The sequence below is a fragment of the Muntiacus reevesi genome, chromosome 19 (genome assembly GCF_963930625.1).
Source record: "Muntiacus reevesi chromosome 19, mMunRee1.1, whole genome shotgun sequence".
In the NCBI taxonomy this organism is placed as follows: domain Eukaryota; kingdom Metazoa; phylum Chordata; class Mammalia; order Artiodactyla; family Cervidae; genus Muntiacus; species Muntiacus reevesi.
In genome coordinates, this window is record NC_089267.1 from 47,343,069 (window position 1) to 47,369,804 (window position 26,736).

General features: G+C 37.6%; 1 protein-coding gene across 1 annotated transcript; it reads left to right on the forward strand.

Annotated features, from left to right (window-relative positions):
* COQ3 (coenzyme Q3, methyltransferase) lies at window positions 1-24,272 on the forward strand. Its single transcript, XM_065911285.1, has 7 exons — window positions 1-158; window positions 9,984-10,110; window positions 11,630-11,782; window positions 13,618-13,717; window positions 17,358-17,600; window positions 22,062-22,221; window positions 23,470-24,272. Exons 1-7 carry the CDS (start codon window positions 50-52, stop codon window positions 23,688-23,690), a joined length of 1,113 nt encoding a protein of 370 aa, XP_065767357.1. The 5' UTR covers window positions 1-49; the 3' UTR covers window positions 23,691-24,272.
* Window positions 24,273-26,736: the final 2,464 nt, after the last annotated feature.

Below are 26,736 nucleotides of genomic sequence, written 5' to 3' on the forward strand. Positions count from 1 at the left end.
GGATCTTTTGCGGGAGGGACCGGAAGAGAGGCGTATCCGTTCTGTCGTGATGTGGGGAGGAAGCAAGCTGAGCTCCTCCGGGAGGCGATTTTTAGGAGGACTCAGAGCGGGATTCCGGAACCCACAGGCTGACTCTTCTCGCCTAACTACGTCGGCGGGTGAGTGTGTGTGTGTGTGTGTGTGTGTGTGAGTGTGTGTGTGTGTGCGTGTCGCGCTCGCGAAGCCCTTGGAGCGGACTGACCTGCGCAGGCGCGGTAGCGGGCGGCCCGCTGTCTCGGTCCGCGCGGGCTGGGCCAAAACTGTCTTCTGCGCTGGTCCTTCCTGTGTGTTGAACGCCCGGCCTAGGCTGTTACGCTGTTTCCCAGAGGCTGGGAAAAGTAGCTGAGGCCTAGTGGTCCTGGCGGAAGAGAGCGAAGGCCGCGCGGTCCGCCGCCATATATTCAGTGACCTTTGTCTTAACTTTCTTGAGCTCCTTCCCTAGGAGCCGGCGACAAACTGCCCGTTGGAGTCGCGAGGTCTTCAGCTTTTTTTCTTTTGCCTCCGCGAGAAAGGACACCAACGGTCATATTTATTTATCGTCTTGTATCTGTGTTTTATTTGCACATATCTTGCCCCTCCCCCCCCCTTTTCCCCAGCGTATAAGGCAGCTATACTGTTTTTTGATGAATAGGTTAATTCAACAAACTGCGAAAATAAGACAAAAAAAAACTCACTGAACCTCATGCTTGTAGAAGACAGTTTGATTATTTAACTCCCAGTATTAACCGGAACGCTAAGTTCATCCTTTGCGTGAAACTCATTTAACAAATACCCTATGCGAGGCACTGGGAATTTTAAAGAAGTGATATCTAGAGGTTGTTTTAAATGAAATGTTAGTTGGAGCTAAGATCAGGTTATAAAGAACAAAAACTGGGAAACTTAAAGGCCTCCAGTAGATAAGTTGTGGGAGTTCTCTGGTGGCCTAGTGGTTAGGATCCCAGTGTTTCCCTGCTGTGGATAGGGTTCAATCCCTGGTATAGGACACAAATCCCATAAGCTGTGACCCAGCCAGTTAAAAAAAAAAAACACTGTATTGTTGCTGTCAATACAGTGAAAAATAATGCTGCCTCAATAAATACCATAGTTTAAATCAAAGTAAGGCCATGTGGTAAATGATTAAATGTAGTGTTAAGAAGGTAAGTTATAGAAGACCTAAATAGACGTTTCTCTGAGGAAGACATTTGGGTGATCCACCATATGAAAAGCTCAGTATTGCTAATTATTCAGTTCAGTTCAGTCGCTCAGTCGTGTCCGATTTTTTGCGACCCCATGAACCACAGCACACCGCTCCTGCCTGTCCATCACCAACTCCTGGAGTTAACCCAGACTCATGTCCATTGAGTCGGTTATGTCATTCAAGCATCTCATCCTCTGTTGTCCCCTTCTCCTCCTGCCCTCCATCTTTCCCAGCATCAGGGTCTTTTCCAATGAGTCAGCTCTTCACATCAGGTGGACAAAGTGTTGGAGTTTCAGCTTCAACATCAGTCCTCCCAATCAGTATTCAGGACTGATCTCCTTTAGGATGGACTGGTTAGATCTCGCAGTCCAAGGGACTCTCAGGAGTCTTCTCCAACACCACAGTTCAAAAGCATCAGTTCTTCAGCGCTCAGCTTTCTTTATAGTCCAACTCTCACATCCATACATGACTACTGGAAAAACAATAGCCTTGACTAGACGGACCTTTGTTGGTAAAGTAATGTCTCTACTTTTTAATATGCTGTCTAGGTTGGTCATAACTTTCCTTCCAAGGAGTAAGCGTCTTTTAATTTCATGGCTGCAGTCACCATCTGCAGTGATTTTTGGATCCCTAAAAAATAAAGTCAGCCACTGTTTCCACTGTTTCCCCATCTATTTGCCATGAAGTGATGGGACCCGATGCCATGATCTTGTTTTCTGAATATTGAGCTTCAAGCCAACTTTTTCACTCTCTTTCACTGTCATCAAGAGGCTCTTTAGTTCTTCACTTTCTGCCATAAGGGTGGTGTCTGCATATCTGAGGTTATTGATATTTCTCCTGGCAATCTTGATTCCAGCTTGTGCTTCCTCCAGCCCGGCATTTCTCATGATGTACTCTGCATATAAGTTAAATAAGCAGGGTGACAATATACAGCCTTGACGTACTCCTTTTCCTATTGGGAACCAGTTTGTTGTTCCTTGTCCAGTTCTAACTGTTGCTTCCTGACCTGTACAGGTTTCTCAGGAGGCAGGTGAGGTGGTCTGGTAGTCCCAACTCTTGAAGAATTTTCCAGTTTATTGTGATCCACACAGACAAAGGCTTTGGCGTAGTCAATAAAGCAGAAATAGATGTTTTTCTGGAACTCTCTTGGTTTTTCAATGATTCAGCAGATGTTGGCAGTTTGATCTCTGGTTCCTCTGCCTTTTCTAAAACCAGCTTGAACATCTGGAAGTTCACAGTTCATGTATTGCTGAAGCCTGACTTGGAGAATTTTGAGCATTACTTTACTAGCGTGTGAGATGAGTGCAATTGTGTGGTAGTTTGAGCATTCTTTGGCATTGCCTTTCTTTGGGATTGGAATGAAAACTTACCTTTTCCAGTCCTGTGGCCACTGCTGAGTTTTCCAAATTTGCTGATATACTCCAAATTTGCTGCTAATTATTAGAGAAATATAAACCTACAATGTGGTATCACCTCACACCAGTCAGAATGACCATGATTGAAAGAAAGATCTACAAATAATGCTAGAGAGGTGTGGAGAAAAAGGAAGCCTCCTGTACTCTAGGTGGGAGTGTATATGTATATTGGGGCAGCCACTATGGAAAACAGTATAGAGTTTCCTTAAAAAACAAAAAATAGAGTTACCATATGATCTTGCATATGGGTTGAGGGGTTTCAGTGTCAGAAGGATTATCAGGGATGAAACGATGTACTTAAACGTGGATGAGATGAAGGAGTGAGGTGTGTTGATAACATGGAAAAGATATGCCAGGCAGCAACAGCAGCAGTTGCAGAGGCCCTGAGGTGGAGGCATGTCTGTTGTGTTCAAGAAGCGCAGCAAGGACCCTTCAATTCCACTTCTGGGCATTTATATGGAGAAAAACTTGATCTGAAAAGAAACATGCATCCCATTGTTCATAGCAGCACTGTTTCAATAGCTCAGACATGGAAGCAGACTAAGTGTCCTTTGACAGATGAACAGATAAAGAAATATGGTATATATACACAATGGAATGTTATTCCACCTTTAAAGAAATCATGCCATTTGCAGAAACATAGATGGACCTAGAGATCGTCATACAGTAAAGTAAGTCAGAGAAAGACAAGTATCACATAGTACTGTTTATATGTGGAATCTGAAAAAATGACATAAATGAAACTTATTTACAATGCAGAAATAGACTCACAGACATAGAAAACAAACTTACAGTTACCAAAAGGGATAGCAGGAGTGGGGTAGGAGGGAATCAATTATGAGTTTGGAATTAACATATACACACTCACATAGATAAACAATAGGAACCTACTGTATGCCACAGAGAACTATATTCAGTATCTTGTAGTAACCTATAATGGAAAAGAATCTGTAAAAGAATGTGTATATATTCATATGTGTGTGTATATATATATATACACACATACATCTTGAGTCACTTTCTGTACACCTGAAATGAAGAAAATATTGTAAATTAACTACATGTCAATTTTAGAAACAGTAAAAAAAAAAATCAGCTACAAAGCAGCTTGTATTATGAACTTAGAGATATATAGCAAGAATAGAGATACATTAAAATTTTAGCAGTGATAATGTGGAGTTGGTGATCTATGATTTTATCATTCTTTATATACTTTTTGTAATTTTTCAGTAAATATGTCTTTTATAATCAGAAATTTAGAAAACATACAGTGTAAACATTTGCTTTTTTGGGGAGTGGACATAAAGGAAATTTGGGGTCAGGGAAACTTAAGGTATTTAAGAAGCTGTCTTAAAGTTGTCCAGTTTTAGAAGTTGGAGTGGCCAGAGGACCAGCTTGAGTATCTGTGAGGAGGTTTCTCAGAAACTGCAGGGTGTTGCTTGAGAAGTATGGTGTGGATAAAGGGCTGTAAGTGAGGGCAGAGAATGGCCAGGGATAAGACGGAGACATTGTAGGTCATGACAAGTACATGAAAGACCACACACACCTCCTGGGATTGACTTTATCTTGAAGAAGTGGGAAATTACTAAAGGAATAGCATAATCAGACTTGTTTTTAAGAAATAACACTTAGCATCTGTGTAGAAAGTGGAGTGGAGGCTCAGGGAGGCCTAAGAGTAATCCAGACAATGGCGAATGCCAGAACTACAGCATTGGCAGGGTAGAGGGCTTCTGCGCTGTTAGCTTAGTACCAGAGAGGTGCTGATAAATGACTTTTCGAATAAATAAAATGAAAAATTTCCCCATTCCTTTGAAATTTCAAATACCAGAATGTCACAGTTTCAAGGTAAAGAAGGAGCTGATACGGGACTTCCTGGTGGTTCAGTGGCTAAGACTCCAGGCTCCCAATGCAGGGGCCTGGGTTTGATCCCTGGTCAAGGAACTAGATCCTTCAGGCTGCAACCAAAGATTACTCGTGACATGATTAAGACTCAGCACAGCCAAATAATTTTTCTTTTTTTAAAAAAGAAGGAATTGTTAGCATTCTATTAAAACAAACTTGATTAGTTTCTCTGTTATGGCGAAGCGATTTTTAAGACTGTTAAGAATTCTGGCCATACTGATGACTGAAGGCCTAATTATCCAGAAATGAGATGGGGTGAGAGGGAGATAGGGGACATCGCTGGCTAGAGATCAAGGACTACATTAAAACCTTTGAGGCTCAATTTCATGATGATACCGTATACAGTTGACCCTTGACCAATACAAGTTTGAACCGCACCAGTTTCCTTAAATGCAGATTTTTTTTTCAGTAAATATGTACTCCAGTTACCATACTGTCTGAGGTTGGTTAAATTCAAGACTGTAGGATGGCTGATACGGAAGGCTGTCTACAAAGTTATACCTGGGTTTTTTACTGCATGCATGCCTTGGCATCCATAACCCCCAAGTTGTTCTAGGGTCAACTGTAAATTCTTATCTATGTATCACAGTTTTCATAATGCTCTTCTTTTTTAAAAAGATTTTTGTGATGTGGACCACGTTTAAAGTCTTTATTGAATTTGTTACAATATTCCTTCTTCTTTTTTCTTTTTTTTTTTTAACATTTTGTTTTTTGGCATTCCTTCCCCAACCAGGGATTGAACCCACTCCCCCTACATTGGAAGGCAAAGTCTTAATCTCTGGACCATCGGGAAAGTCCCACTTAATTCTCTAATATCTCGTTTACCTACCTAAAGAAATAAAGGAGGTGATAGCTGACCTGGGTCTTAAAAAGTAATACAGCTAGCAGTGATGGAAGAGAGAATAACATGAGCAGAAGTCTAGAAACACAAATTTTTTTTTTGAGAACGTTGAAGTTAATTTGGGCCATACTGTAAAGTCCTATAAGACAAAATTTTAAAAACAAAAATCTCAAGAGAAGAATGTTCAGAGACTATGAAAAGGCAAGACAGGAATATAAATGACCATTTGTCTTAGTTCCACTGCTGCAACAAAATACCAGATTAGGTGACTTATAAACAACAATATTATTTTTCACAGCCCTGGGGACTACAGAGTCCAAAACTGGTGAGTGCTCACTCCCCTGGTTCATAGGTAGATCCTTTTCACTCTCTGCGGTCTTTTTGTATAAGGGCACTAAATCTAGTCATGAAAGTTCCATCATTAAGACCTAATCCTGCCCAAAGACCACCACCTAATACCATCACCTTAGGGGTCAGGATTTCAACATATGTATTTGGAGGGGATATTATTCAGACCGTAGCACTATTGGGGGCTTCCCTGGTGGCTCAGATGGTAAAGAATCTGCCTGCAATGCAGAAGACCCAGGTTCGACCCTTGCGTCGGGAAGATCTTGAGAAGGGAATGGCAACCCACACCAGTATTCTAACCTGGAGAATGCTGTGGACAGAGGAACATGGCAGGCTACAGTCCATGAAGTCGCAAAGAGCCAGACACAACTAAGTGATTAACCCTTTGCCTATAGCACCATTAAACTTAAAAAAAAGACACTTAACTTCACTCATGATAAATTGAAACTCTACTAAGATACCATTTTCATCTATTGGATTACAAAGATAAAAAAGTTTGATAATACATTGCATAGGTGGCTATCAACATATAATCACTGTGGGAAAACCATCCCTAGAATCTCATATTACCCATGGAATTACATTGGTTTAACATCTGTGAAGGAAATTACAGACTTATAAATACACATGCCAGTTGACACAACAATTCTTGGGGTTTTATATGCAGGTAGTCTCAAAAATGTATGAAGTTACCTGTGTAATTCAATCTTATGTTTTTGGAGTAGCACAAAATTAGAAATAACCTAAGTAAACATCCATTAGTAGAGCACTGCTTAAATAAATATAACCATACGATAGATTACTGTGTAACTCTAATGGTCTATTATATAAAAAATCTTCAAGATACATCAGCCTCCAACTAATAAAAATAAATGGAAAAAAAAAAAGATACATCAGTACCTGAAAAGAGCAAGGTACAGAAGAATGAGTATACTGTGCTACATTTTGTATAAAAGGAGAGAAGTTGATATACGAAGATAAACTATGTATAGAATATCTGGATGCTTACAAACAAATCTAGTAACATTGGTTGCCTCTGGAGAGGAAAATTGGATAGGTATATAGTCAGGAGTAGGAGAGTCATTTTGTAGTGTGCACTTGTGCTCTTTAATTAAATTTTATTTTGAAATAATTAGACTCATAAGAAGTTACAAAAATAATACAGAGAATTTCCGTATACCCTTCACCCATTTCCTCAGTGATAACATCTTACATAACCATATTATTGGGCTGGCAAAAAAAAGTTTGTTAGGACTTCCACTATGTTGTATGGAAAAATCCAAACGAATTTTTTGGCTAATACAATACATTGTCAGAGCCAGGAAATTGACGTTGGTGTGATACCATTAACTAAACTACAGTCCTTATTTGGATTTCACCACCCTAACCTGTGCTCCTTTGGTCTGTGTGTGTTTGTGTTACTACACGTAGAGATTTGTGTAATAATCACCACAGTCAGGATATGGAACTGTCCCATAATCACAACAAAAGTCCTGGTACTGCTCCTTTATAGTCAAATCCTACCAGCAACCTTAAACCTTGATCTGTTTTCTGTTACATTATATTATTATTTCCATTATAATTTAGCCATTTCAAGAGTTTTATATGAATGGAATCATACAATATATACCTTTTGAAAAAATTTTCCTGTACTCAGCATAAATACCTTTGAAATCCATCCGACTTTCTGCATGTACCTATTGTTAACTCCTTTTGATTTCTTAGTAGTATTTCTTGATATGCATATGCTGCAGTTTGTTTAACCATTCACCTACTGTAGGGTATTTTGATTGTTTCCAGTTTGGGGCTGTTATGAATTAAGTTACTATGAAAATTGACGTACAGGTTTTTGTGTGGATTAAATTTTTACTTCTCTGGGATAAATGCCCAGGAATGCAATTGCTAAGCTGCAAGATAAATACGTGTAGCTTTATTGGAAACTGCTAAACTCCTTTTCATGGTGTCTGTACCATTTTACATTCCTACTAGCAATATATGAGATCCAGTTTTTTCATATCTTCGTCCACACCTGGTCATATCAAGGATGGTTAAATTTTAGCCAATTTGAGAGGTATGTAGTGACTTTCATTTGCATTCTTCTAATGGCTATTGATACTTAATATCTCTTTATGTGCTTATTTGCATCTGTATATCCTCTTCTAAGCACAGAAGAATTGATGCTTTTGAACTGTGGTGTTGGAGAAGACTCTTGAGAGTCCCTTGGACTGCAAAGAGCTCCAACCAGTCCATCCTAAAGGAAGTCAGCCCTGAATATTGATTGGAAGGACTGATGCTGAAGCTGAAACTCCAGTACTTTGGCCACCTGATACGAAGAGCTGACTAATTTGAAAAGACCCTGATGCTGGGAAAGATTGAGGGCAGGAGGAGAAGGGGACGACAGAGGATGAGAAGGTTGGATGGCATCACCGACTCAACGGACATGAGTTTGCGTAAACTCCGGGAGTTGGTGATGGACAGGGAGGCCTGGTGTGCTGCAGTCCATGGGTCGCAAAGAGTTGGACATGACTGAGCTACTGAACTGACTTACTGATCCTCTTTAATGAAATGTCTTTTTATACCCATTTTATAATACCCACACCCATTTTATAACTGGATTGCTTGTTTTGTTTTGTTTTTTCTGTGCGAGATTTTTATTTGTTGTTTTTGCTTCATTTTACTGTTTAGAGTATATATTCCATATACCAATTCTTTATGGGATATATGTTTTGCAAATATTTCCTCCCATTCTGTGACTTGACTTTGCTTTTTCTTAACAAAGTGTTTTGCAGAGCATAAGTTTTGAATTTTGTTTAAATCCAATTTAATCAGTATTTTATGGATTGTGATTCTGGTGTGAGATATGAGAACTCTGTGTGTAACTCTAAGTCATGAAGATCCTCTGCTGTATTTTCTTCTAAAAGTTTTATAATTTTGTATTTATATCATTTTGAGTTCAGGTTTGTGTAAGATGTGAGATTTAGGTCAAAATGCTCTTTTTTGTTGAGGACATCTAATTGTTTCAACACCATTTATTGAAAAGACCATTCTTCCTTTGAACTGCTTTTGCACTGTTGTAAAAAAATCAGTTGGGTAAATTTTTTTTTTGGTCTCTTTTTGGACATTCTTTTCTTGCACTGACATTGGAGTCTGTCTCTCCTCCAGTACCTCACTGCCTTGGTTACTGTAGCTCTATAATAAGTCCTAAAATTGGGTATTTGATTCTTGCAATTTTACTCACCTTTTCCAATATTGTTTTAGTTATTCTGTCTCTTTTGCCTTTTTATATAAATTTTAGAATCAGCTTGTCTATAACTACCAAAAAAAGACTGTTGGAATTTTGATAGAAATTGTGTTGAACATATAGATGAATTTGGGGAGGATTTATGTTGAATCTTCCACTCCAAGAGCATCGTATGTTTCATCATTTATTAGGTTGTCTTTGATTACAGACCTCTGAACATGTTTTGATGGATTTATACAGCAATGGAAGTATTCTTTTTTGGACTGATTTTAAATAAAAGAACATTTTGAATTTTCCTTTCCAGTTGTTCATTGTTAATGTGTAGAAACCACTGACTTTTTTTGTTTGTTAAATTTGTAGTATCCTAGTAGTTTTCTTTGCTCTAAGGTCTATTTTGTTTAAATGTTTATTGAACAACTGAATGTTTTGCTGCAGAGTAATTCATGAAGTAGGCTCTTGTGTAAATTGGAACTTGTAAACTGGATGACTATTTATTTTAGGATATATATATATTATACATTATGTATATATGATATATACATAATGTATACATTATATATATATGCACATTTTTTCCTCTGTAAAGAGTATTGAGCATATGTATAAATCAATATCATGTAGCCAACATGAAAGTAAGAGAATTTGAACTAGTTTTGATAAATAATCTCAAAATTAATATTACCCTAGCTTAAAAGGTAATGTAGTTTTAATTTGAATGTAATTTTTAATAACTTTATAAAGCATTATATGGATATAAAAACAAATGCATGAAAAACTCTAACATAGGCATTACTTATTTTTGCTAATTATAATTTCAGGAATGTCTGATTAGAGTTAGATAGCAGACTGCAAGATTTTTTTTTTTATAATTTAGAATAAAGTCCAAAATTAAGAAAAAGACCCTTTTGTTTGTCAGTTGTAATACAGGATTGCCATATAAAATAGCTTCTTCAGTCACATGCATACCAGGGATTCACACTGTACAATGCTTTCTTTAGACGTTTTGTTTTCTTTTTTCAGTTTATCCAAAGAATCAGCTCAGTTGGATTCTACAAGTTAAACCATGGGTCTTCAATGAAAACAGAATCATGTGGTTCAAATCCTATAGCATGACTTTTGCCTGGCTGAATTGGATGAAGAATTATAGGTAAGTTTATTCATTACTGTGGCAAATATTTACACAATAATGTACAATAACAGTTTTATATTGATTGTGTTTAATAAACTGTCAGTATAACTCATGTGGTTTGATTAAGGTGCTTAGTCACTCAGTCGTGTCTGATCCTTTGCAACCCTATGGACTTAGCCCACCAGGCTCCTCTGTCCATGGAATTCTCCAGGCAAGAATACTGGAGTGGGTTGTCATGTCCTCCTCCAGGGGATCTTTGCAACCCAGGGATCGAACCCAGGTCTTTCACATTGCAGGTGGATTCTTTACCATCTGAGCCACCAGGGAAGACCTTACAGTAGCTTTTGTTTATTTAAATATTCTTATTTTTCCAACAACTTTTAAATTTGAAAATTTTCAGACCCACAGAAAATTTGGATATAGTATAAATCCAGTGCTCACTTTTCATCCATATTCAGTGATAGCTTTCATTTTTAATGTAAGACTATATTCCTTGGAGAACTACTTCCTCGTAATATCCTTATGACAGGACACAAATAACACAGTGCTTAAATCATAAATGTTTTGGGTGTAACATAAACATATAGTGGTTAAGTATACATCCTATATAGTAAGATTGAATCAAAGTAATATCTTCCTGTATTCATATATTATAAACCAATTTCTAACCTTGTGAAAAATATTGCTTAGAGTTAAGGTATGAGCTCTGTTTTCCAAATGCATGCTTCTACTTCTCATAAATGAATGAGTTCCTTTGAGATTGGATGTCTGTAAAATCATTCTTGGTCAACTGAGCAACCTCCTGCTGTTATCTATTGTAAGTTAGTCCTTCATTACCCAGGCTTTGCATAGAGCATGAAAAAGAGGGTAATATTCATAGGATAATATTAAAGAAGAGTGGCATTTAATTCTTAAAAGGATAGTGAGTAACCAGTATGGAATGTACTCTGCTAAGGAAAGCGTAGTACAGATTTAAATGTCTTTGCCTGTGCTAACCTAACAACCTGTTCTGTTGCCCAAGAACCTCTGGGGGATTTTTCTGTCACGTGCCTTGACATGGACCTGTTGTGGTGTCTCTATGCTCCCTATTTAGTCCCTATTTGATCCCATTTGATTTAAAAAAAATTTAGGTGAACCGTATACTCTTCTAGCCCTTCCCCTTCAGATTATTTATTTGACAAATGTTTCCTGAGCACCCACTATGTTGCAGGAACTGTGATCAGTAAATAGTCACTACCACTACTCCACTGCTACAGCTGCTACTATGTGACCCAAAAGTCCAAGTTTTATAGTTTCATTTTTGTTGTAACTTACTTTGAAAGAAAATTAATTTGTTATATATATATATATATATATACACACACACACACACACACTGTAATTATAAGAAAACTTGTTTTGAAATATCAGAAAATGAACAATATATGTATTTAGAATCTAATAAATTGTAGATTAGAGTGTCTTTCTACTTAATATATCCCATGCTGCATTTTTTCAAATGGTGATTTTGGCCTGGCTCTTCTTAATGACCTCTTAGGCTCCCTCGGACAAGACCATACAGTACTTCGCGGACCACTGTAGACAGTAGTGAGGTGAAGACCTTCCTGGCCCTGGCTCACAGGTGGTGGGATGAGCAAGGAGTTTATGCGCCTCTTCACTCTATGAATGACCTGAGGGTGCCATTCATTAGGTAACAGTCCAAAAATTCTAGGCCTTTTAAAATATAGCTCTTTTCAATAATTCATTTTCTTTCAAGTTTATTTTTCTCTTGGTTTATGCCTAGGTTCAAAACACTGCATTTTACGTTTGCTTTGGAAATTAGGATTCTCTTCAGTGTCCATTGTTCAAAGCTATTAGTTTTTTTTTAATAACACCACTTAAATTCTAGACTGCTTTCATAAATTAACTTGAAGTATTTTATTTTTGGTTATTATCAAATTAATTAGAATTAAATCCATATGAAAAGGAATTATAGTCCTATGGCATCAAGGTCATTTTATAATATCCTTGACATTTAGGAAGTTTGATGAAAGGAATTCTACTTAGAAAGTTCAATTCAACAATTTTTTTGAGAACTTAACCTTGTACAGAGCTTGGGGTCTAGACTCTGTAAGAGTATAAGAGCTGCTGAGGTATTCATCATTCAAAACATAGTTCATGTATTTCAGGAACTTAGAGTTTGCTATGCCAAGGGCTCATCAGAACCCACCTATCACAAAATTGCTTATTTGTTCTTCTGTCCATGTCTTTAGTTATTCATTAAACATTTTTCAGCAGCCGATATGGGCAAAGCTCTGTGATAGACCCAGAATATCAGATCAGACTGCCTTAAGGAGCTTCCTGACTGGTTTTGCTGGTTGATATTAGTGCAGCAAAAGGGAAACTACTGGCATGTTTTTACTGCCACTGAATTAGCGGGTCACAGAAACACTGAGGCAGAGAAAAGCAGAAATGCCATTCTGTTAAACTCAACCAGTGGTTCTCAAGGTTAGCCCTGGACTAGCAACATCATTATCACCTGTGATTTTGTTAGAAATACAAAATTCTCAGGTCTCATGTTGGACCTACTGCTTTGGGGGTCAGCAGTCTATGTTTTAGCCAACTCTCCAGATGATTCTGACGCACACTTAGCTTGAGAACCACTCTATTCCAACCACTGTGACTCTCTTATTGAAGTCATCACACTAAAAAAGACCATCCAGGGCAGTCCAAATTATGGTTGAAAGTTTAGATTTTATTCTAATCATAATTAAAACCATTGAAAGGGAGCAGTATGATTTCAATTATAATGTAAAGGAGTCATTTTGTCCAGTGTGTGAAGAATAGATTGGACTTCATTTGAAATGGGTCCTTTCTGTTTATTATAACTCCATTCCGGAGTTATCTCCTTAATCACTATGTAGGTTTTTCTTAGAAATCAATTGATTTGAATAGCAATAAAAGATATCCTAAGATGTCCTTATTACATATAAGATTTATTTTACTATAAGCATATTTAGAATTCCAACTATAATATAAGTATAATTAGAATTCCAAGTATAATTAGTAGTCCAACTTAAAAGTTTAGTTTATGATATTTTGGTATCTGTGTGTGTGTATGGGTGTATATATGTGTGTGCCTATGTCTGTGTATATGGTAAAGTGTTATTATAATTATCTTAGAATTAAGTTTACTTGCTTTGGATGCCTGTTTATGTGATCATAAAAACACCACTAACTTAGAAGATTAAAGGAGACTCAATTTAAAGGTTTTCTTTAGATTATTACTAAAGTAATAATTGAGTCATAATTATTACTAGATTATTTCAAGAGCTTTACTTTAAACCTCCTGCTTTTTATTACTAAAAATGTTTTATAAATTAAGCATAATATCATTTTATGCTGAAAATAAGATTTTTTGTCCCCCAAATTGATAATCTTAAATAGATTAAAAACAGTTTAATATTTCTTTGGAAATTATACACTTTTAAGACTTTATTGATAAAATTAATAGTTTGTTTTTATATATTTTTAATTTTTTTAAAGAGACAATCTCTTAAAAACAGTTGCTAATCACCAGCCAGGAAAACCTTTGTCTGGCATGAAGATTCTTGATGTTGGTTGTGGTGGTGGATTGTTAACAGAAGTAAGTGATTTACAGCTTTCTTGCCATTTTTAAGTGGGAAAAAAATTGAGAAGTGGGTTTTTGCCTGTTTTATCCTTTTTTTTCATTGGAGAAGGTTTTCCCCCACTTATTTTGTGTGTTTATTTTTGGCTGCACTGGGCCTTCATTGCTGCGTGGGCCTCTCTCTAGTTGTGGCGAGCGGGGGCTGCTCTCCGGGTGTGCGGTGCAGGCGTCTCACTGAGGCGGCTTCTCGTTGCAGAGCACGGGCCCCAGGGCACCTGGGCGTCAGTGGTTGTGGCACGGGGGCTCCATAGCTGCAGCTGCTTGGCTCTCGAGCACAGGCTCAGTAGTTATGGCCCTCAGGCTTTGTTGTTCTGGGGCATGTGGGGTCTTCCCAGATCAGGGATTGAACCCATGTCTCTTGCATTGGCAGGCAGATTCTTTCCCACTGAGCCACCAGGAAAGCCCCTCTTTTATCCTTTTAAGAAATAATACTGTTCATTTTTTTAAAATGGAAAAGTATAATGTTTTTAATATTTTTATGATTATAAAAGTAATACATTCTTTTTACTTCCTTAAAAATATACAAATATTTCAGAAAAGTGTAGTGAGGAATTTTTTTTTTTTACCCCAAAATGAGGCACTGATTAAAATAAATAAATGGGACCTAATTAAACCTAAAAGTTTTTTTTACAACAAGGGAAACTGTCATCAAGGCAAAAAGATAACCTACTAAATGGGAGAAAGTATTTGCAAATGATATGATTGATATGGGTTTAGTATCCGGTCCCATCACTTCATGGCAAATAGATGGGTAAACAGTGGAAACAGTGGCTGACTTTATTATTCTGGGTTCCAAAATCACTGCGGATGGTGATTGCAGCCATGAAATTAAAAGATGCTTGCTCCTTGGAAGGAAAGTTATGACCAACCTAGACAGCATATTAAAAAGCAGAGACATTACTTTGCCAACAAAGGTCTGTCTAGTCAAGGCTATGGTTTTTCCAGTGGTCATGTATGGATGTGAGAGTTGGACTATAAAGAAAGCTGAGCACCGAAGAACTGATGCTGTTGAACTGTGGTGTTGGAGAAGACTCTTGAGAGTCCATTGGACTGCAAGGGGATCCAACTAGTCCATCCTAAAGGAGATCAGTCCTGGGCATTCATTGTAAGGACTGATGTTGAAGCTGAAACTCCAGTACTTTGACCACCTGATGTGGAGAGCTGACTCATTAGAAAAGACCCTGATGCTGGGAAAGATTGAGGGCAGGAGGAGAAGGGGACGACAGAGGATGAGGTGGTTGGATGGCATTACTGACACAATAGACATGGGTTTGGGTAGACTCTGGGAGTTGATGATGGAAAGGGAGGCCTGGCATGCTGCACTTCATGGGGTCGCAAAGAGTCAGACACGACTGAGCAACTGAACTGAACTGAACCAAAATACATAAAAGCTCATACACCTCAACATCAACAAATAAACAACTTGACTGAAAAACTAGCTGAAGACCTGATAGACATTTTCCCAAAGAAGACATTCAGATGGCCAACAGACACATGAGAAGATGCTCAACATCCCTAATCATCAGAGAAATGCAAATCAAAACCACAATGACATATCACCTCAAACCAGTCTGAATGGCTGTCATTAAAAAGTCTACAAATAACAAGTGTTGGTGAGGATATGGAAAAAAGGAAACCCTAGTACACTGCTAGTGGGAATGTAAACTGATGCAACCACTATAGGAAACAGTGTGGAGCTACCTCAAAACACTGAAAATAGAACTGCCATGTGACTGAGCAGTTCTGCTCCTGGGTATATTTCTGAAGAAAATGAAACAACTAATTAGAAAAGATACAGACAGACCAGTGCTCATAGCAACATTATTTATAAGAGCCAAAATATGGAAGCAACCTAAGTATCCATCAACAGATGAATGGATAAAGAAGATGTGATACACAACACACACATACACACACACACACATACTGTAGTATTATTCAGCCATAAAAAAGAATGAAAATTTTGCCATTTACAACAATGTGGATGGACCTAGAAGATATTAACACTTAGTAAAATAAGTCAAAGACAAATACTATAGTCATTACTTATATATGGAGTCTTAAAAATAAACAAATACATATAACAAGACAGAAACAGATTCACAGATACAGAGAACAAACTAGTAGTGGCCAGTGAGAAAAAGGAAGGGGGGAAGTGCAAGATAGGTATAAGAGGATTAAGAGGTACAGACTACTGTGTATAAAACAAATAAACAACAAGGGTATATTGTATAGCACAGGAAAATATAGCTATTGTTTTATAATAACCTTAATGGAGTGTAGTCTATAAAACTATTGGATCACCGTGTGATTATATATCTGAAATTAATATAATATTGTAAATCAACTGTACTTCAATTTTTAAAGAAAGAAAGGAAAAAAGCACTGGTCATTCAAATAGTTTGGAAAATTTTGTCATCTCTTTTCTCCCAGGATATTAGGCAGTTTCCACTGGTTTAAATGTACTGATAAGCTGTCCTTTTGCACTTGCTTCAGTATCAAAATGTAAGAGTCTTGCAGGCTTTGGGGGCTCTCCCCTTTTTAGGTGCTCTAGAGTTCTTAGAAGAATACTCATTCTCCCTGTGAACAATATTTGCTTTAGCTTAGAGTAAATTTTGTAATCTTCTATTAACACAGTAACTTTTTGTTTCAATGCTGCATGGCAAGCAGACTTTTGAAAGATATTTTAAGTAACAGTGTAGGTAGGAGTCAATTAAATATCAGTGAAGATACAGGGGTGTGTCTTACTGTCAAGGTCATAATGACCAAGTCGACAGTGATGTTAACAGAGACCTTTGATGCATAACTAAGTTTCCATATGCATAGAACATATATGTTCTTTGTATGGCAGTGGGCTGGTTTCTTTTGACATCAATTATAAAATTTCAGGAAATGTAAAATACGTGAAAATACATCCCATAGAATCAAGAATATGAGGTGTATCAAATGGTAAGTGAGTACACTTTTACTGTATGTGTTCTATGGCTTTTTCAGTGCATTATTACAGATCTTCTGTCTCCAAGTTAAAATAATTTGATTTTCACTTTTAATTTGTTAACTAAGGAGTTATAAAATAAATGCTGTGCAGTGTTTTGATCAAAATTAAGGCTTTTTTAAAAATCTTAGGCATGTCATGGAAAGTGATCAAATGTAGAGGTTGAAAGAAGAATTGGATGTGAAGAATCATTTCTAGTCAGTCACAGGAGAAACTATGGAGGAAGAAAGTGTTCCTTAGAGAATTTGAATATTAAAAAATTTTTCTTTTTACAATGATATGTTTCATTTATTGCACTCTGTAAATATTTTAATATTGTACTATATGCCTATAAATGTATCTAGAGAATGTAGATAAAAATTTCCTCACTGTTAGTAGTTCTTAATAAGTTTTTTGTTGTGATTATTGTTCTCACTTTTAACCTTTTTATTATGGAAATTATCAAACGTATAAACTAGAGAAAATGGTATATTGAACTTCCATGTACCCATAAACGATTCCAGTAGTTCCCCTCATGCTTGATCCTGTCTCCTTTTTGAGAAGGTTTTTATTGCTAATGTGTTCTGTTTTCTTCCTGAGGGTAACGGTTTTCTATGCCATTAGCCTCTAGGGCGGCTTGGGGCCTCAGTCATTGGAATCGATCCTGTGGATGAGAACATTAAAACAGCACAGCACCATAAATCATTCGACCCGGTCCTGGACAAGAGGATAGAGTACAGAACGTGCTCCCTGGAGGAGATTGTGAAAGACGCTGTGGAAACGTTTGATGCTGTCGTAGCTTCTGAAGTTGTAGAACATGTGATTGATCTAGAAACGTTTATACAGTGCTGCTTTCAAGTGTTAAAGGTAACTTGCAGAGTTTTCTTGCTTGTTTTTTCTTTTGAGTACATATTATGTATCCATACCAATAAATGTTTTATAAACTTGAAACCAGGAAGACAGAATCTGGGGACAACATCTCTACTGGAGGTTATTTCTGCTCTCAGCTTGCCCTGAGTCCTGGGGTTTTCCAGAGCCAGTATCTTGATGTCCAGGGATCCTGAAAACTGTTGGTATTGAGCACTGTAATACAAACAATAGATTTACAGTGGTACTTTTCCCTTGGTATAATTTGGATTAAATACCTAACAGGCACTGAATGGTGATTACTAAGAAATTAATTTGGGTTAATACTTTAAAAAATCATAATTAGCGTAAACTGGTTAGCCAGCTTTTGTTAAGTCACCCTGCATACATGCTATGTGTAATAGTTCCCAGCTTTAAAAGAAGGAAAGAAAAGTGAAAGTGTCCGTCGCTCAGCTGTCTCTGACTCTTTGTCATGGACTATAGCCCGCCAGGCTCTCTGTCCATGGAATTCTCTAGGCAAGCATACTGGAGTGGGTAGCCACTCCTTTCTCCAGGGGATCTTCCTGGCCCCGGGCTGGAACCTGGGTCACTTGCATTGCAGGCAGATTCTTTACCATCAAGCCACCAGGGAAGCGCTTGATAGAAATGACCTCATTTGATCTTGCCTACAACCAGGTGAAGAGGGTAAGGCAGGCATTCTGAACTCCTTTGACCTGGAGAAGATCAGAATTTGAGAGATGTCAGAGGTCACATGGTCTTTAAGTCAAAGTCACTAGGCACTTAAGTGGGACATAAGGCTACATCTTTTTATTTCAAGTCTGGTTCTTTCCATTACATTATGTTGCTTATGTAACTTGCCACAGACTTAGTCCTCTGAAGGTGGTTCCAACTCTGTTGTTTATATATTCAAGAGGTAACCCCCTAAGTTCAAGAGCTAAAAGGATTAAATGCTTAGCCTTTATCTAAATTTGTTGTTATTGTTGTTCAGTCTCTAAGTTGTGTCTGACTGTAGTGACCCCATGGACGGCAGCACGCCAGGCTTCTCTGTCCTCCACTGTATCCCTGATTTTGTTCAAATTTATGTCCATTGAGTCGGTGATACTATCTACTATGTCATCCTCTGCTGCCCCCTTCTCTAAATAGAGCTTTTAAAATATGCTTTTCCTTTTAAAATAATTTTAGATTTATAGATGCTGCAAAGACAGTACACAGTGCTCCTGTTCCCAAGTGTCCCACTGTTAGCATCCTCCCCAGGAAGGGTAGGAACTGGTAAGAGCAAGTGTGGTATCCAGGGCATGATGCCCGAGGCCGCACTCACTGGTCAATGCCAGTCCTGTATTTGCACACCCCGGAGAGGGGGCACCCCCTCGGTTTAGTGCTCAGGGCATCTCACTAGCCTCACCATAGTCCTAGCCCTGAATATAGCCCATGGTATATTTTTCAAAGCTGCAAAATTAACATTGACATTATACTATTAAGTATACTACAGACCCTGTTCAATTTCTTTAGTGTTTGCACTAATGTCATTTTTCTGTTGCAGGATCCAATCCAGGATTCCATGTTGCACTTAGTTACCACGCATCCGTAGCCTCCTTCAGTGTATATTGTTTCTTGATGGTGTTCCCTCTTAAATGAGCCTTATTAGGCATAGCTCCTGTCCAAGCAAAACTCCTGAATGATTTCTTTTTGTGTAGTGTCTCAGTCAGTATGTGTGGATGGAGAGTCTTTCACATATGCTAGAAATACTGGCAATGTGGAATTTAAAACTAATTTTTGCTTTAATGGAAAGCTTATTTTTTAAAAAAAATAAATAACCAATACTCACCACTGTTTCCTTAGAATAAGATTTTATGAAACACAGATTAGATATTTATAATTGATTTTTTCCTTAACTCTATTGAGATATAATTGTCACACAAGGGATTTTGAATATTTTAGAATACTAAAGTTTTACAGAGAAATGTTACAGTGTGTTGTGAAATAGTGTCTGATATTTTAGTTTTAAGGGTACATCCCAATATTACAGGGCCTTTTTGCATCATTTTTATTTTTGGTTTGGAGTGGTATTTGAGATATTTTCTCATATATCTTAATATGATTGTCTTGGAGGGGCATTTTATCTCCATCAGGTGCTAATGAGAATGTTTAAAAGAGTCATTTATCTTTTTGCCATTTGTGGGAGCAAATATGCATGTGTGCGTGCTAAGTCACTTCAGTTGTGTCTGACTCTTTGTGACCCTATTAACTATAGCCTGCCAGGCTCCTCTGTCCCTGGGATTTCCCAGGCAAGAACACTGGAGGTGGTTCCCATTTCCTTCTCCAGGGGATCTTCTGGATCCAGAGATTGAACTCTTGTCTCCTGCTTGGCAGGTGGATTCTTTCCCACTGAGCCACTTGGGAAGCCCAGACGCTTTTTCTACCTTGATCATCAATGCTTTTGTCAGAGAACACTTACCAGCCTTGCTGGCCTGTGCAAGCTGTGGGGCTGTGTGCTGCGCCAGACACTTTAGGCAGGCTTGGCTTCCCCCGAAGGGAAGGCAGTGTTAACACGTTAAAACATCAGTGTGGACATGTAACAAGGACGGGCAGCCTAATCTCATGTCTATCCTTTTATTATAAAGTATTTGATATGTACAAAAGAATGTATTTAATATAAACATAAGTCATAGTAATGTATGATTTTAGAAGTTAGCTGTAAGCGCTGTTGCATGAATTCAGTGAGTGCATCTATAGTGGATTGCCGATAACAACGAATTTCTCTAGATGAAAATAAATATTATTTTGGTAAATTATATTTTGTTTACACTTGTGTATCTTAACTGCATTTATTTTTTATTTATTTATTTTTTTAAAAATATTATTTTATTAGTTGGAGGCCAATCACTTCACAGCATTTCAGGGGGTTTTGTCATACATTGACATGAATCAGCCATATAGTTACACTTATTCCCCATCCCGATCCCCCCTCCCACCTCCCTCTCCACCCGACTCCTCAGGGTCCTCCCAGTGCACCAGGCCCGAGCACTTGACTCATGCATCCCACCTGGGCTGGTGGTCTGTTTCACCATAGATAATATACATGCTGTTCTTTCAAAACATCCCACCCTCACGTTCTCCCCCAGAGTTCAAAAGTCTGTTCTGTACTTCTGTGTCTCTTTTTCTGTTTTGCATATAGGGTTATCGCTACCATCTATCTAAATTCCGTATATATGTGTTAGTATACTGTAATGTTCTTTATCTTTCTGGCTTACTTCACTCTGTATAATGGGCTCCAGTTTCATCCATCTCATTAGAACTGATTCAAATGAATTCTTTTTAACGGCTGAGTAATATTCCATGGTGTATATGTACCACAGCTTCCTTATCCATTCATCTGCTGATGGGCATCTGGGTTGCTTCCATGTCCTGGCTATTATAAACAGTGCTGCGATGAACATTGGGGTGCACGTGTCTCTTTCAGATCTGGATTCCTCAGTGTGTGTGCCCAGAAGTGGTATTGCTGGGTCATATGGCAGTTCTATTTCCAGTTTTTTAAGAAATCTCCACACTGTTTTCCATAGTGGCTGTACTAGTTTGCATTCCCACCAACAGTGTAAGAGGGTTCCCTTTTCTCCACACCCTCTCCAGCATTTATTGCTTGTAGACTTTTGGATAGCAGCCATCCTGACTGGCATGTAATGGTACCTCATTGTGGTTTTGATTTGCATTTCTCTGATGATGAGTGATGTTGAGCATCTTTTCATGTGTTTGTTAGCCATCTGTATGTCTTCTTTGGAGAAATGTCTGTTTAGTTCTTTGGCCCATTTTTTGATTGGGTCGTTTATTTTTCTGGAATTGAGCTTCAGGAGTTGCTTGTATATTTTTGAGATTAATCCTTTGTCTGTTTCCTCATTTGTTATTATTTTCTCCCAATCTGAGGGCTGTCTTTTCACCTTACTTATAGTTTCCTTTGTTGTGCAAAAGCTTTTAATTTTCATTAGGTCCCATTTGTTTAGTTTTGCTTTTATTTCCAATATTCTGGGAGGTGGGTCGTAGAAGATCTTGCTGTGATTTATGTCGGAGAGTGTTTTGCCTATGTTCTCCTCTAGGAGTTTTATAGTTTCTGGTCTTACATTTAGATCTTTAATCCATTTTGAGTTTATTTTTGTGTATGGTGTAGGAAGTGTTCTAGTTTCATTCTTTTACAAGTGGTTGACCAGTTTTCCCAGCACCACTTGTTAAAGAGATTGTCTTTTTTCCATTGTATATCCTTGCCTCCTTTGTCAAAGATGAGGTGTCCATAGGTTCGTGGATTTATCTCTGGGCTTTCTATTCTGTTCCATTGATCTATATATCTGTCTTTGTGCCTCTTAACTGCATTTAAATTATTTGGAAGGGAGGAGGAGGGCGAGGGAAGCCAAGCTTTTATCTAGCTGATATTCCTGACATAGAAAATTTTACTTCTGTTCATATTATTTTTAGCCCGATGGTTCTTTATTCATTACTACAATCAACAAAACACAACTGTCCTATGCCTTGGGAATTGTGTTTTCAGAGCAAATTGCAGGTATTGTACCAAAAGGTACTCATACCTGGGAGAAGTTCGTTTCACCTGAAAAGCTAGAGAGCATTCTGGAATCAAGTAAGTATTAATGTTTCCAATTTTTAAGGCCTAACTGTACTTTTGAAAGTGAAAGTCACTCAGTTGTGTCCAACTCTGCAACCCCATGGGCTATGCAGTCCATGGAATTCTCCAGGCCAGAATACTGGAGTGCATAGCCATTACTGTCTCCAGGGGATCTTTCTGACCCAGGAATCAAACCGAGGTCTCCTGCACTGCAGGCAGATTCTTTACCAGCTGAGCTCCCAGGGAACCCTTTTAATGTGCCAATAATTATTAATCACAGAACCTAGTACTGAATGAATTAGGCCACTCTTCTTTGGATGTTGGTTATCTCTCCTCAACTAGATCATAATTCCTTGAAGTTAGGGTTAGGTATTACATACCTCTTCTCTCTCACCTGTGGCACCTAACCCAGGGTCAAGCAAATCATAGACGATCAATGAATACTTTTTGGCTATTTAGCCCTCTTGTTTAAAGATTAGGTACAAATGTCTTTAATTTACATATCCTCAGTTGTCCTGTTGAGGTCATTCTTGAATCAGCTTATCTTACGTTTTCTTTTTCCTGATTCCTGTGTGTGTGCGAGTGTGTGTGTGTGTGTGTGTGTGTGCGCGCACGCGTGTGGGCGCATCAGTCACTCAGTCATGTCCAGCTCTTTGCCATGTCAGTTATATTTTGAACTTCTTTGTCACTTTTTATGTAGTGTTTCATACCAGTTATAGCATGCCTTGTAGCATGGTTATTTTGGTATCTACATCTTTCTGTCTGTAAGCTCCTTGAAGGCAAGATTGTGAATCCTTTTTTGTGCTCCCTGTAATTCCTAGCCCTGCTTTATACCGCCTGAGGACTTGATTTATCTGTTGAATTCCTATCAAGTAACAACATTGGTCTGTTCATTTATTTGGCATCTAGTATTCCTTTTGAGTATTTAGACTCATGTGTTTTTGTTCATATAACAGTTATATCAATAAACTTGATTTTACTAAGACTATTATCTGTTCAATGAAATGTAGTAATTTCTGCAAGTTAACATTGTTGAAAATGGAGCTGAAAAAATATTAATAACAGCTAACATTTATTGAGCACTTACCCAAATTCCAAATATCATGTTCTGTTGCAGTAAAGAATGAGCTATAATGGTTACAAAATATTTTTGTCTGTTGAGTTATAAATCCTTTTTTTAAAAAAAAAATAGAGTTGTATGAGACTTGTCTTGTGGACGGTAAATGTTTGTTAAATATACTCTGTTTGATATATATTTTTTAGATGGTCTGTCAGTTCAAACTGTGGTGGGAATGCTCTACAACCCCTTCTCAGGTTACTGGCATTGGAGTGAAAACACCAGCCTTAACTATGCAGCTCATGCTCTGAAATCCAGCCTCCAGGAACACCCAGCGCCTGCCGAGTTTGCTTTAAAGGGGGAAACAGAAGAGCTCCAAGCTGAAGCCTCCACCAACTCAGGTGTGCAGGAAGAGCTGAAGAAATGAACTGTTTCTAAGGGCTATAGTATAATGACTTGAAAGTCTGTTGTTTACAAATACACAAAATATATACTGTTTGTTTTTTGACAGGTTGAGAAAGAAAAAGTCAATAAAAAGGGTTAAAACCTTAGATAAAAGCTTTTGCTATTTCATCTAATAACTACCTTCAAGGGATTATTATAAAAAAAGTTTTGATGAGGTTTTATGTGATCTAGAAGTTTAAGTTCCTCACCCTTTGTTCCATGATGATTATTTAGTTGCTAAATTGTGTCCACCGGTATTATGTGATCTAGAAGTTTCAGTTCCTCACCCTTTGTTACATGATGATTATTTAGTTGCTAAATTGTGTTCAACTCTTGCAACTCCATGGACTGTGGCCCTCCAGGCTCCTCTGTGCATGGGATTTCCCAGGCAAGAATACTGGAGTGGGTTGCCATTTCCTTTTCCAGGGGATCTTCCTAATCCAGGATTCAAACCTGTCTCCTGCATTGCAGGCAGATTCTTTACTGCTGAGCAACCCTGGGAAGGCTTTGTCATATAATTAGGGTATACATGTTTCACTTCATCTTACAGATGATATAACATTTTCCCCACATGTATGGACACACACATATATATACTGTAATATGTTTTAATTTAACCAATTTGTATCATCTACATTCTTCTTTATTTGGATTTAGTTAAAGGCAGTTATGCTTCTGACTGATGAAAACCAAATATCATTTTATACCACTAATATTTGGGAAGATAAAATGTATTTTTCTTATAAATTTTTGTTTTTTGAAAAACAAATTGATTGTTAAATATATACTGGGTTTTATCAAACATTAGAATCAGGAAATTCAGATTATATTGGGCATATTTCTCTCTACAGTTCTATAAGTATTTCATGGTACCTTTTTTTTTTTAAGTAGAAAGGAATTTTAAACTTAATTTAAAAGTTCATTTATAGGATTTTCTTCTTCGGCTTACATTTTTAATTAAAGTTACTGACTCGAAATATATTTTTATGCTTCTTGAAGTATGATTCCTTGACTTTTTCTGAAAGCCCAGAATGTATAAGGACTTTGATAGAGGGTGTGGACCAAAAATGACATAGACTGAATGCATGCTACTCATGTAAGAAGTCAGCTTTTACTTTCTAGCCTTTTTCATGTTTTCTGTGTGTGTGTGTGTGGTGTTGTTGTTGTTGTTGTTGTTGTTTGGCTGCATTGCACAGCTTTCAGGAATCTTAATTCCCCCAGTGGGGTTTAAACCTGGGCCCCATGAGTGAAAGTGCAAAGTCCTAACTGCTGGACCACCGGGCAGTTCCCTAGCCTTTCTCACTTTTAAGCTCATATGTCTTCTGTATTTCTTTGTCAATGCCTGTTGTGTTGGGCTCACCAGACAAACACTTCCCAGTCACCTTAGCTTATCATTTGCTTGTTCTTAGTGGCATTTCAGGGAGGAAACTGAAACTTAAAGTGTTAAAAGAAATTTTAACTTCAGTTGCTAATGTCTAATTAGGACACTAAAAATCAGAAGTGCCCATTGGATTTCATTTAAAAGTTTGACTCCTACTCTGAATTCTACTAGTTTTATTACTAAACAAAGTCTCCGCATTCTATCTGTTAGGGGGAAAATGTATGGGTATTAGAGATTAATTTGAATATAAAATCAGTAACCCTGGAAGAAAACATAGGTGGAATACTCTGACATAAATTGCAGCAGTGTTTTTTTTGGGGGGGGAGGGTCCTCCTAAAACAAAGAAAGCAAAAGTAAAAATAAATGAATGGAACCCAATTAATCTTAAAAACTTTTGTACAGCAAAACAAACCAACAACAAAACAAAAAGACAATATACAGAATAGGAGAAAGTATTTGCAAATGATTTGACTGATAAGGGGTTAATATCCAAAATATATAAACAGCTCATTCACATCAACATCAAAAAAACAACCAGGTTAAAAGACAGGCAGATTGACCTGAACAGACATTTTTCCAAAGAAGGTATGCAAATGGTCAACAGACACATGAAAAGATGCTCAACATCACTAATTACCAGAGAAATGAAATCAAAACTACTTGAGATACCATCTGACATCAGTCAGAATGTCTATCATCAAAAAGTCTCCACAGAAGTGTTGGCAAGGATGTGGAGAAAGGGGACCCTAGTTCACTGTAGGTGGGAATGTGAATTGGTACAGTCACTGTGGAAAATGGTATGCAGAGTCCTCAAAAAACTAGAAATAGAACTATCATGTGACCCAGTAGTTTTATGCCTGGGCATATATCCAGAGAAAATGAGAACACTCGTTCTATAAGGTACAGGCCCCCCAAAGTTCAAAACAGCATTACTTATAGTAGATATGGAAGCCTCTAAGTGTCTATCAACAGGTGAGTGGATAAAGATGTTTTTACACACACACACACATACACACACACACACACAGGAATACTACTCAGCCATAAAAAAGAATGAAAATTTGCCATTTGCAACACCATGAATGGTCTAAGTGAAAAAAGTCAGAAAGACAAATACTATACATCATATGTGGAATCTAAAAAATAAAATTATTGAATATAAGAACCATTTCTGATTCTAACTGCTGCTTCTTGACCTGCATATAGGTTTCTCAGGAGACAGGTAAGGTGGTCTGATATTCCCATCTCTTTAAGAATTTTCCACAGTTTGTTATGATCCACATAGTCAAAGACTTTCACGTAGTCAATGAAGCAGAAGTAGATGTTTTTCTGGAATTCCCTTTTTCTATGAGCCAACGAATGTTGGCAACTTGATCTCTGGTTCTTCTGCCTTTTCTAAATCCAGCTTGTACATAAATGGAGTATAACCTGTAAAGACTGTGAATCACTGTGTTGTACACCTGAAAATTATGATTTAATATAGTATTACAATTAATATATATAATATAGTACATCAACTATACCTCAAATTTTTTTTAAAAGATTAACCTAAAAGACTAAAATCGATTAAAAAGCCGCCCCCAGAGACTTCCCTGGTGGTCCAGTGGTTAAAAACTCTGTGCTCCCAATGCATGGGGCACAGTTGAAG